We start from the raw sequence: 13,816 nt of genomic DNA on the forward strand, positions 1-13,816 counted from the left end.
TCCTTTGCTCGGCTTTCCTTCACGCTTGCTGCAATATTTTCTGCTTTCTATCCGTTTGTTCCCTAGGAGCTGCAGCACTTCATGCCACAGGGCTCCTCTCCCTCTGTCTTCCTGACAGGAACTGAACCCTTTCCCTCCAGATCAGGATGTTCTTATAGGGGAGTTCACCTTAAACAGGCTTAGAGCTCCCCCTTCTGGTCTGGAGTGTGAACATGTGGCATGCATTGTGTTACCTGACAAAGAGTTCTCCTTCATTGCCTCTAAACATAACACCACTCCCCCCTAGAGGAGAATGATATTACTGTAACGACCAGGACCCTGGGGAGTTGCAGAATCACAATCCACCAGCGGCTGTTAACTAGTTAAATTCTGCTGTCAATCTCTGACAGCGGCATTTAACTCACGCTTACAGGAAGATAGTCACTACTCCCGACCATCGGTGACCCCGTCACATGATAGCGGGTCAACAATGGGTCGGCATGTCAACCAGAGGTCTGCAACAGATCTCTATGGTTGTCATTGCCAGATTGCTATGAGCGCCGCCCCGTTGTCGGTGCTCATAGCAAATCAGCATTTCTGCTGATCATCGCCTGTGTGTAGCAGAGGCGATCAAAGTACTGCAGCTTCTAGTCTCCCATGGAGACTATTGAAGCATGTAAAAAGTAAAAAAAAAAGTTTTAAAAAATATTAACAAAATAAAAAAAAATAAAAGTTTAAGTCAACCCCCTTTCGCCCCATTCAAAGTAAAACAATAAAAAAAAAATGAATATACACATATTTGGTATCGCTGTGTTCAAAATCGCCTGATCAATATAAAAAAAAAAAAAAATTAACCCAATCGCTAAACAACGTAATGAGAAAAAAAATTCAAAACGCCAGAATTATGTATTTGTGATCGCAGCTACATTGCAATAAAAGCAATAACGGGTGATCAAAGGATTGAATCAACACAAAAATGGTATCAATAAAAACAAAAGCTTCGGCGCACACAATAAGTAAGCCCTCACCTAGGCCCAGATCATGAAAAAATGGAGATACTACAAGGCTCGGAAAATGGCGCTTTTTTTTTTTTTTTTCTTTTTCTTCTTTTAACAAATTTTGGATTTTTTTTTTCAACACAAATAAAAAAAGAACCTAGACATGTTTGGTGTCTGAACTTGTAATGACCTGTGGAACTGCACTTTTTTTGCGCATTTTCCCTTTTTACAGTACACTATATGTTAAAAGCAATGGAGTTGTTCAAAAGTACAACTTGTCCTGCAAAGAACAATCCCTCACATGGCCATATTGACGGAAAAATAAAAGTTATGGCTCTGGGAAGTAGGGGAGCAAAAAACGAAAAGCAAAAACGGAAAATGACCCGGGGGTTAAACGGAATACTCAAGGGAGCAGTGGGAATAAAATGAAATAAAATACTGTCTAATTTTAAAAAAAATTTCCGTTGTATACACTATATTCTATTTTTGCTGCATGAGTTTGTAGACTGCTATCTTGATTGAGTTGCTTATTATTGTTGAGCAAACATGCTTGAATAACCGAATGACTTCGTCGTGCTCTAAAAATATGTTCGAGTTCCCGCGCCTGCATGTCTCGTGGCAGTTCGACGGCCGCACAGCATGTAGGGATTGCTTAACAAACAGGCAACCCCGCAGGGACCCTGGTTAAAGCTGCGGCAAAATGCACATTGGGCAAGGCAGAGAGAGCGGGTAAGCAGTAAACAGCACACCTCATGGCACCTTAAACATACCTTCTGTAACTTGGCACTTTACCTATTGCAACTTGGCACTTTATTATTATTTTTCTCTGCAAACTTGGTTTAGCACATGCCACTTTACCTGGCACTGTACCCCCTGCAGTCTTGTTTAGCACAGCCACTTTACAATTGATTACTACTGCTTTAAATTTATTTGGTGTTGTTTATGAATCTATTAAAAGTATAATAAAAAATGGCAATTATTTGGTTTTACGCCATGGTGAAAAATAGATTACAGTTCTATGTGGCCAATACATTTCTGTAGCTATCAAAAAGTATTCAGCTGCCTAAATGGCGCTTCCAAAAGAGTCATACATCAAACAGAGCAAAACGGAAGCTATGTGCCATAAAAATATTCCAACTTTATTAGTATTTGATTAAGAATAAGACAATGAAGATAAATTAAAAATGTAGAAAAAAAAAGGGACAACAGTGCAAAAAGGCAACCACTTTAGGGAATACAGTAACACAATAGTGTAACATATATTAAATGCAGAAAATCTTGTTAAGTTCTACCAATGCAGGGAGGAAGGATATACACATCAAAATCATTAAAGGGAATCTGTCACCTCATTTTGGCCCTATAAACTGCGACCACCGCCATCAGGGGCTTATCTACAGCATTCTGTAATGCTGTAGATAAGCCGCCAAAAGAAAAACAAGTTAGATTATACTCACCTGGGGGCAGTCCGGTGCGGACCGAACCAATGGGCGTCGCAGGTCCGGGTCCGGCACCTCCCATCTTCATTCGATCACGTCCTCTTCTTTGCTTCCTGTCGTGGCTCCGGCGCAGGCGTACATTATCTGCCCTGTTGAGCGCAGACCAAAGTACTGCAGTGCGCAGGTGCCGGGAAAGGTCAGAGAGGCCAGGCGCCTGCGCACTGCAGTACTTAACGCTGACATCAACAGGGCAAATCAGTACACCTGTGCAGGAGCCACAACAGAAGCAAGGAGGATGATGCATCGTATGAAAATAGGAGGTGTCGGACCCAGACCTGCGCCACTCATCGGACCCGAACCGAACCGGGACCGCCCCAGGGTGAGTATAATCTAACTTGTTTTTCTTACCTTTCAGGTAACATCGGGGGCTTATCTACAGCATTGCAGAATGCTGTAGATAAGCCCCTGATGGCGGCGGCAGAAGCTTATAGGGCCAAAATGAGGTGACAGATTCCTTTTAAGGAGCAAACTGGCTTCCAAAAGAGGTTATCCATATATCCCCAATCCAACAATAATAGGAGTTATTTGGTTAATCTGGGCGGTAGCCCAGGGCCCAGTGGTGTGGGGGCCCTGGGCAACCGCTCAGATTGATCTCGGCCACCATCAGGGCATACGCCTGACTGGCGTATGGGCCCGGTGAGCAGAGGGGGACTGCATCGGGCCCCGTCTCATCTGCTCACCGGGCCCCCCTACAGGCGCTACAGCAGTAAGGCTATTGACGTGCGGGTGCGGGCCCACACGTCAATAGTTAACAGCCGCCAGCCAATCGGAGGCTGGCAGCTGACTTGTGTAGCAGTGCGCACGTCGCCGGCTTCACCTGAGTGGAGGGAGGAAGCTTCGCCAGCCAGCCGCTGCAGGAGCGCGGCTTGGTAAGTAAGAACTCGTGTTTTTTTTTGTTTGCTTTATTTTTGAGAGCGGCGATCCTGGGGCAGGATGCTGGACACACTGGGGGCAGGATGCTGGACACACTGGGGGCAGGATGCTGGACACACTGGGGGCAGAGATGCTGGACACATTGGGGGCAGAGATGCTGGACACATTGGGGGCAGAGATGCTGGACACATTGGGGGCAGAGATGCTGGACACATTGGGGGCAGAGATGCTGGACACATTGGGGGCAGAGATGCTGGACACATTGGGGGCAGAGATGCAGGAGACATGGGCAGAATGTAGATACGGGGCATGATTCGAGACACGGGGCAGGATTGGAGACAGATCGTGCAGGATCATGGGGCAGGATGGATACGATGGAGACTGATGGGGCAGGATGGATAGTCATGAGGGCAGGATGGGAGAACATATGGCTGGAGCCAGGAATGAGATACATGGGGCCAGGATGGGGGATATTATTATTACCATAGGGGCTAATTAAGGGATATTATTACTGCAGTGATGTATTTATTTTATTTTTTGAGGACACTTTTAAATGGGGGGAGCGGTCCTGTTACTGTGTAGAGTGACACTATGTTGCCTCTTTTTGCTTCATGTGGTGTAATGGAGAAGTTGGGAAAAATGAAGTAATGTGTTCTGCAAGCGGAGCTCGAGATAACTGTGCCATTTTCTGCAAAGACGAGTCCTGGCTGGATGAAGTGATGGCGGTCTGTGCTGGATGAAAGATGAAGGACTTCACCTATAGACGTCACTGGTGAGTCAGTGTTACCTATACACTGACACTTTACACTGTATACTACAGTTAGGTCCATATATATTTGGACAGAGACAACATTTTTCTAATTTTGGTTATAGACATTACCACAATGAATTTTAAACAAAACAATTCAGATGCAGTTGAAGTTCAGACTTTCAGCTTTCATTTGAGGGTATCCACATTAAAATTGGATGAAGGGTTTAGGAATTTCAGCTCCTTAACATGAGCCACCCTGTTTTTAAAGGGACCAAAAAGTAATTGGACAGATTAAATTATTTTAAAGAAAATGTTCATTTCTAGTACTTGGTTGAAAACCCTTTGTTGGCAATGGCTGCCTGAAGTCTGGAACTCATGGACATCACCAGATGCTGTGTTTCCTCCTTATTGATGCTCTGCCAGGCCTTCACTCCGGTGGTTTTCAGTTGCTGTTTGTTTGTGGGCCTTTCTGTCTGAAGTTTAGTCTTTAACAAGTGAAATGCATGCTCAATTGGGTTGAGATTAGGTGGCTAACTTGGCCATTCAAGAATATTCCACTTCTTTGCTTTAATAAACTCCTGGGTTGCTTTGGCTTTATGTTTTGGGTCATTGTCCATCTGTAGTATGAAACAACGACCAATCAGTTTGGCTGCATTTGGCTGGATCTGAGCAGACAGTTTGTCTCTGAATACCTCAGAATTCATTCGGCTGCTACTGTCCTGTGTCACATCATCAATAAACACTAGTGACCCAGTGCCACTGGCAGCCATGCATGCCCAAGACATCACACTGCCTCCACCATGTTTTACAGATGATGTGGTATGCTTTAGATCATGAGCTGTACCATGCCTTCGCCATACTTTTCTCTTTCCATCATTCTGGTAGAGGTTGATCTTGGTTTCATCTGTCCAAAGAATGTTCTCCCAGAACTGTGCTGGCTTTTTTAGATGGTTTTTTAGCAAAGTCCAGTCTAGCCTATTTATTCTTGATGCCTATGAGTGGCTTGCACCGTGCAGTGGACCCTCTGTATTTACTTTCATGCAGTCTTCTCTTTATGGTAGATATGGATATTGATACACCTACCTCCTGGAGAGTGTTGTTCACTTGGTTGGCTGTTGTGAAGGCGTTTCTCTTCACCATGGAGATTATTCTGCGATCATCCACCACTGTTGTCTTCCGTGGGCGCCCAGGTCTTTTTGCATTGATGAGTTCACCAGTGCTTTCTTTCTTTCTCAGAATGTACCAAACTGTAGATTTTGCCACTCCCAATATTGTAGCAATTTCTCGGATGGGTTTTTTATGTTTTCACAGCTTAAGGATGGCTTGTTTCACCTGCATGGAGAGGTCTTTTGACCACATGTTTGCTTCACAGCAAAACCTTCCAAATGCAAGCACCACACCTCAAATCAACTCCAGGCCTTTTATCTGCTTAATTAAGAATGATATAATGAAGGGATTGCCCACACCTGTTCATGAAATAGCCTTAGAGTCAATTGTCCAATTACTTTTGGTCCCTTTAAAGGGAACCTGTCACCCCGTTTTTTTGAGATTGAGATATAAATACTGTTAAATAGGGCCTGCGCTGTGTGTTACTATAGTGTATGTAGTGTACCCCGATTCCCCACCTATGCTGAGAAATAACTTACCAAAGTCGCCGTTTTCGCCTGTCAATCAGGCTGGTCAGGTCGGGAGAGCGTGTTCACAGCGCTGGTTCTTCCTCAGCTTTACGTTGGTGGCGTAGTGGTGTCCGCATGTTGAGGTGACTAATCCACTGTGGGCACGTGAACAAGCAGCGCGCGATCTGCGCTGTCATCCCTTTCGTCCGTGGGGGCGGCCATCTTCCTGGGGCCGCGCGTGCGCAGATCGAGTGCTCTGCTGCACGGGGCTTCAGGAAAATGGCCGCGGGATGCCGCGCGTGCGCATTAGAGATCGCGGCGGCCATTTTCCCAAAGCCGAGATGCAAACTCGGCCAGGAAGATGGCCGCCCCCACCGACGAAAGGGATGACAGCGCAGATCGCGCGCTGCTTGTTCACGTGCCCACAGTGGATTAGTCACCTCAACATGCGGACACCACTACGCCACCAACGTAAAGCTGAGGAAGAACCAGCGCTGTGAACACGCCCTCCCGACCTGACCAGCCTGATTGACAGGCGAAAACGGCGACTTTGGTAAGTTATTTCTCAGCATAGGTGGGGAATCGGGGTACACTACATACACTATAGTAACACACAGCGCAGGCCCTATTTAACAGTATTTATATCTCAATCTCAAAAAACGGGGTGACAGGTTCCCTTTAAAAACAGGGTGACACATTTTAAGGAGCTGAAACTCCTAAACCCTTAATCCAATTTTAATGTGGATACCCTCAAATGAAAGCTGAAAGTCTGAACTTCAACTGCATCTGAATTGTTTGGTTTAAAATTCATTGCGGTAATGTCTATAATCAAAATTAGAAAAATGTTGTCTCTGTCCAAATATATATGGACCTAACTGTATATACTGAACTGAAGGGTAAATTGACTAGATCAATGGATGTTTGACAGGTTATAGTTTCACACAGCAACTATTTTTCTGGAATAATCTGGTTCAGGTATATGATGACCCCATCGCATGACCCCATCACATGACCGGGCGGCCCACAGTGTCTGAACAGCCCGGGGCCCTGGCTACCCTTAATCCACCCCTGGTTATTTTATTCACATGCAATAGTTTAAAAAAAATGTAACTATCCTTATGCCCATGTCAATGTGAATAGCAGCAGCTAGAGTGCCTAAGGTTATTATCCTTTAGGAAGAAATTTGCTAGTAATGAAAGACTTAGGCAATGAGAGCTGAGAGAAAGGAAGATCATTGGTAGTAAGTGGGTACAGTACCTTCAAGTGGTGCTGACACCCCAACGCACGTTTCACGTTTAGCTTTTTCCAGGGGAGGCGTGTGAGGGTGTACCTGGCAAAAGCTAAACGCGAAACACGCATTGGGGTGTCAGCGCAACTTAAGGTACAGTATCCACTTACTACCAATGATCTTCCTTTCACTCAGCTCTACGTTCTAATTTATCTTCATTGTCTTAATCAAATACTAATAAAGCTGGAATATTTTTATGGCACATAGTTTCCATTTTGCTCTGTTTGATGTACATTTCTGTAGCTGTCCAGCTAAAGAAATATTGTTAGATCTAATTAAAAATTGAAATATATACAATTTACTAATACATATGTATTAAGAAATGTGCCATAATCTCGAGATATCAGTACAGGTCCCTGAAGCCCTACTTCCAGCTTAGGTAATAAAAGAGAGTCATGTCATGGTCTCTATGACAAATTTAGGAGCCAGCCCCTTCTCGGTCATGGCTGGTGCATAAATAAGCTAGGCAGTCAGCCCCTACACACATAGTTCTGGTGATGTGTGAATGCAAGAAACTCTCCAATGTTGAACCCAAGCCAGATTTTATACTTGGTCCAGGACCAATGAAGATATTTTGAGACACCTTTAACACCCTCTGCTTGCCTTAATGGAAGAATAAGTTATATATTTACTCGTGGCAGATGTACTGACGAAATTTCTTGCTCATTTATCTGCATGGGGTTAGCTGAAATCCTGGCTAAACAACCACATTCAGATGACCAGAACTGATTTCTTTCTTTATGCATTGGTAAAGGATTATTTTCTGGTTTGCCGATTCTGTATTTGTGTGGGGAGGGTGGGTGTAAATGTTATTGTGTGGTTCAGTCTCTGGTTTTTGCAGTCATAGTCGTTCAAGTTTTTGGGTCATACGCAAAACTCACAACCCCTGTCACTTGTTTAATTTTGTAAAACGAGAAAGAAGGCCTGTGCCTATCCAAGATCATCTCTGTCAAAACTGCCAAACTGCCTCACCGACTAGTGTTTGTCCGCCAGTGAGGTCCATCTCAGATTTCTGAGGAGTGCTGATTTAGAGGATGCATTTTCTAACTTTTCTTGATGTAGTGATCTAAACTTCTACGAGAGGCAGACCACCTGCTTTTTTAACGGGGGCATCGGGATCAATTATAGACTTTTTAAGATGTGAAACGTGGCAAAACAGTGATTTTTCTGTTTTTTTGTATCCAGAGGTTTTCCCAAATCTTACTTTCTTTCCATTATAATATGCTGTAAATATCATACTATACTGGGGATTATTTCACAGGTGTATATTCTGTTCTTACCAAAGCTGTAGAGGTAACAATATCATTTCAAATTACTAATCGTGATGGGCTTGATATTAAGCCACTGCACAGAGGGCCTACTAGCCTCATATCTTTATGTAGCAACTTCTGTACAAGTTTTTACAAGAAGAGAGTCTTTACAACATCATAAAAGGGAACGTGTCCATTGATCATAACAATATTGCTACAGCTTACGGTATATGCCTTGTCGCCAGAATCCACGCGGCTTATTTAACACATGTTTATACTATTACAACGACTACCAGGAACATGTGGAAAGAGAAAAGTGTGCTCTACTATTGTGCTGCATGCTACATCAAATATGCTTTTATACTGAGCTATAAACTGTCATTCATTAACAATGGTGTGTATGGCCCCAGTATGATGATTAACTGCGCACAACCTCTCCTTACTCATTATATACCGTGAAAATACTACAAAGTAAATGATTATGCAACTGCACTTACTATGAATCCTGATAGTGGCACGGAAATAAATAGAGCAGCAATGCTTTCAGCATGCCTAGGAAGAATGGCATTTGAGAAGGGCTGTAACAAGAACAGGACTGCTAAAAGGTGTGTGCAGCGCACAATAGCTGTCACACTGAGATTTCCTATTTTCCACTGTTTGAAGTGATATCACATAACGCTAATGCTGGAAGTTATTGTTCCTCCCATGGTCTATCCTTTTATTGCTTTTACAGTATGAGAAAGTGAAGCAAAGTTTTCTCTGCTACACTTGGCCTCATGTAAAGGGAGTAAGTTAATCCACTAAACATTTTAGTGGGAAAACTTAAAGAATGCAAGAATGATTAAATGATAATGTTTTCAGTGACACAAAGGTAACAAAGACACAACTTCTTTATCCTTATCTGATGACTAAATTGTTCCTTTCGAATAATATACTGTATATTCTTTATGAAGTTTGGGGAGTTGATGTGATCATGCTTCCAAAATTTAGAACTTAAGTGGGGAGGACTCAATGACTTAAAATATCCAGAGATATTTCACATCAGACTGTGAACGGACAGAAGTGCAGCTTGTTATATAGTGCTTAAAAAATGCCCTATAAAAGTCAGCTCCAAGTTTATTAGTAGTGATGATGACCTATCCGACAAGCATATCACTCTTTAATGAATCGATAGCTAAATATGTTATTGATTTCACTAGTGAAACTACATGTTACTCGGCTCTAGTTTTGTTTGAAAGTCACACCATAATTCCAAATATTTGAGATTGCTGTTACAGTCTAGATAGTATGGCTATATTTTTAGACGGTCCATAAAATGGAAAAAGTTACAATATATGAGCCCCATCTGCATTCTGAGAGAGCCCAGTTATTTCTTAATGGAATTTAAGCACGTAAACTATCAGATGACTCTTATTACATCATAAACAAGCTTTGAAGGCCGCAGACTATAGCTATGAAAGGGGATATTATATTAAAACCCTTGAAAAAAAAGTTTGCCTATTGGTAGGATTATTTCATTTGAATCACAGTCAACTTCTTGTCATCTTTGGCAAGTCTTATTATCCCAAAATGCTGCAGGCACCATAAATTAATTTGTACATGCTGCAGGATTACACCTAGAGGATTACTCTTCAGAGGGTCATATTAGCGATAAATACAATCTATTATCTGGCAAGCGCAAAATAATATCCAGTGTGGGAGGGAGCAGAATAATCGCATTTCTACAAAACGTTCATTGTCAGGTATAATAGTGAAGCTGAATTTTTAAGCAGACACCTGAGTGGTCTAAGAAGCCTCTTTGATCTATATAGAAGTTACCAGACAAAGGTATCATATTTACACAAGCCACTGTTGTTATTGGGAACACCTTTCCCAGCTTTAATAGCACCTCATCTGTAGCAAGGAATCCGAGCAGAAATGAAATAAAACAACATCAACAACAGCAAGTCAGGGTATCTGGAAGATTCAGCGTGCTTCACACAAGAAAACAGAACCCTGGGATTAGGGCATCAAAACAAACACATAACATTGAAGTAGGATGTTGGAACCACACAAGCATCTAGAGAAGAAGCGCCTCTTCATCCTCAGACACAAACCATGAAACAATGCCGGCAACGAACATTGGTCAGGAAAATAATAAACACCATGGGTAGCCCCAAATAACAATTTACTGTCAGCCTCACATGACTGCATGCTCAACATTACTACAACCCAATGTATGGCGATACACACTGACTCAACGCATTTCAGGCCATTCTGTGAAATTGTTTTACAAGCCTTTTCATTATAAGAATATTTTCAAACATGACTTATAATTCTCATGACAGATAGATAATTAGATAGATAGACATGAGATAGATAGGCTCTTTTTTTGCTTTGTGGAGGTGATTTAATCTCAGGGGTAAAGTAACATATTGTAAATATGGAGACGGGGGGTCAATTAACAGGTTTTAAAATTTAAACCATATTACTTTAAACATGCCTCCAATATTATTTCAATCACTAAGGCGTATATTGATAATTGACCTTTACTCTTTTAGTAATATGTATGATAAACTGTATACACATTTACCAAATCTCAATTTGTCATTCAAGTGTTTCTTTGGCATATTAGAAAATGCAGCTCACAAGACTTTAGTCCTATTTGAACACACTGAAACCTGTGAAAAATTGTGTTAAACAAAATATCGTGCACTGCTGCATTGCAAGGTCGGCTCTAAGGGTCCCGGTTTTATTCACTAGGTCCTATAAGACACCTGTAGCTTCTGAGTGTAGATGTGCAAAGTAACAATCTGCAAATCTCTAGAATATTATCACACGCTTTCCTGTATGGCAGCTTCACTTGTCTCCTTTGTTTTAATATCGCAGTTAAAGATACTTGCACACTTCAAAGACTTGTCTCATAAACCAAAGGTAGAGATAAAGTTTTTGCAACTGTAATCAACATTTCCCCTTGGCTCACTTGCAATAACCCTGACAAGGAGAGGGACTGCACTGTAGATCATCATGAAAGTTCACAATTTATCAATATTATCAAAGCAAATAATATTACATCCCACCCCAGCCCCACAAGACAAGCAACTCTTTGTTACTGAAAAAAAAAAAAAAAGGACATTGTCATTTTTCTTGCTTTAAGCAAATGACAACAGGTTATAAGTCACATAAAAATGCTACAAAATAGAACTACAAAAGTAATCCAGGAGGAATACAAAGTCCCCCCTGCCTCCTTCTGCCACCCCCCCCCCCTTCCCCACAACTCTCACCCCCCCAAAAAAAAAAAAAAAAATCTGTGTAATTTTTTGCAACAAGAATGTTAAGGAATGCTTCGTAAAATTCTATCTTGAGATTTCTGTGCGCTTGTATACTTCATTATGGCGCTCTGGTTTACGGCAGCTTTTTAAGGGTAGTGTGTAACTTTTAGCAGTTAAACCCTATGATTGTATAAGAAATATCTCACAAAGGTGTAACTATTAATGCCCAATACAACTTCTCTCAGAAATCAGTCTAGGATCTTGTTTTCCTAATACCACATGATAAGGAACATATTTACAATATACTTGATTGGTGCCTGCCAAATGGCCATGGACTGGCAGGAGTACAGCGCACCATTGCATTTTTACACATAACACCAGTAGGTGTTGGAGCTGCGATACTGACCAATTTATAGAAGCTATACGTTGTACATATATCAGTCCTGAGCGGTAGTGCTATCTAGGAAGCTCATTACAATCTACAGGGAGCACACACACGACCCTAGTTTGGAACACTGAAATATTTTCTGCAATCACATAGGCATTTTTGGCTCCTGATAGAAAAGGCAGGTGATTTCTATAGTGGAATTTCACTACTGAAATAATATAATAAACTAGAACATGAAACAATTAGTAGTATGATATAAATAAACTATCGTTCTATGCCATGCTTTCTTCTTCCACACATGGTCTGCTACTGAACTTGACCCTAGATTAGTAATTTACCTTCTTACTACCATTTCATGTGACGATCTGATTTATCTGGCTCATCTGCACACTAAGATTCTTCTGATCTTACTGATTTACACAGGAGAGCTCATCTCTGATTTACAACAAAGCTGCTCCTGATGTTAGAAACAGTGATTCGGGTTATCATGGAAAGTCCTTCTTTTTTGTCTTGTGATCCCTGACTTATAAGGGGACAGCTGGACGCAGTAAACATGCCCCCTTGATTTACAAGGACGTCTTCGGTGTTGATACAGAATATTGTCTAATCTATCACTCAGCTATTGGATGTGAATTCAGTACTAACTGGTACCCACCTGCACAGTGCCATAATAGCTAAAGAGACCCCAGTAGTGTGAGTTTGCGCTGATTCACACTACATCATTTACATACACTGCTGACAACCGGACATAAAAATAAGGAGCCTTAATTGTGTCTATTTAAAAAAAAAATGGGGGTTTTATTGAGGCTGGTGATACTTGACCAGGTCAATGTAAATAATAATTATCACACTTTATTGACATATTGCTCACTTTGGGTTACCATTATAAATAATGTTGGTCGCTGATGTTTTTTGGAGGGCATATATTGCCCAGTAATTTCAGGTGTGCTGGCCGAAGTATGCTCTGACCATATCTACAAGTTCAGCTCTGCTACATCTGTAAATTATATATCTATAGATATATTAGATATATAGATAGATAGAGCCTCCACATAAGGATGTGAACTTTCCATGGGGGACAGCTAAGAAAAACAAATATATTATATATATATATATATATATATATATATATATATATATACACACATATATCCCAAAATGCCTATCAGTATGCTTGGTCCCAACCTGGGAATTGGCAAAGCTCTACAGTAATAATTGAGTGAGCCATGAGGATGCGATGGCTATTATTCCAGGAGGCATGGATGCCCACGGCCAGTACTGGCTACCTCTGCACCACATCCACATGGCACCAGCAGCGCCACAGTGCATGCAGGCGCTATATGCATCATTGACAAGGCAGTGATAATAACCACGGTACAGTAAGGAGAGGGGCTCCCTGAGGAGTGGGCATGTGTGCCACTTACAGGTAGGAGGTGAAGATGCTGACATTGGCTGGCACGGCAGTGAGCCCCCGGTCTGAGCAGTCCACTCTCATCATCATCCCGTCCTGGTCACACACACAGGGGCCGGGGCAGCTCCGGTGCTGCTGCTGCTGCTTCCCCAGCCTGGCCGCGCTAACGAGCTGCAGGGTGCACAGAAGCGAGCACACGAGCAGGCAGCTCCGGGACGTGTCCATGCTGTACGGTAATTAGTCCTCGGTGTGGCAGGACGGCGCTGACGTGACTGACAGTGCGCCCGGTGCAGCTGCCGCCTCCGCTCTCACTTCACTGCCCGCAGCATCTCGCACTGCGTTATTATAGAGCACTGGAAGCCTGAACTGCGCGCCCAGTGACGTCACTGCAGGCACCAGAGCCACTCACAGGACGGAGCGGGAGTCCATGTCCTCCGCTCGCTGCAGCCTGTGGAGCCCACCACATAGTGTCTGGCACTTGTAGTACTACATTCACTGCACATTAGTGCACGAGT

General features: G+C 42.5%; 1 protein-coding gene across 1 annotated transcript in view; it reads right to left on the bottom strand.

Moving 5' to 3' along the window:
* Positions 1–13,612, bottom strand: part of LGR5 (leucine rich repeat containing G protein-coupled receptor 5) — a 330,331-nt gene extending 316,719 nt beyond the window's left edge. The window contains exon 1 of the mRNA XM_069764603.1: positions 13,315–13,612. Coding sequence (XP_069620704.1) covers positions 13,315–13,526 — 212 coding nt within the window. The 5' untranslated portion in view covers positions 13,527–13,612. The remainder of the gene's footprint in view (positions 1–13,314) is intronic.
* Between the last annotated feature and the right edge of the window lie 204 nt (positions 13,613–13,816).

The sequence above is a fragment of the Ranitomeya imitator genome, chromosome 4 (assembly GCF_032444005.1).
Source record: "Ranitomeya imitator isolate aRanImi1 chromosome 4, aRanImi1.pri, whole genome shotgun sequence".
NCBI lineage: Eukaryota > Metazoa > Chordata > Amphibia > Anura > Dendrobatidae > Ranitomeya > Ranitomeya imitator.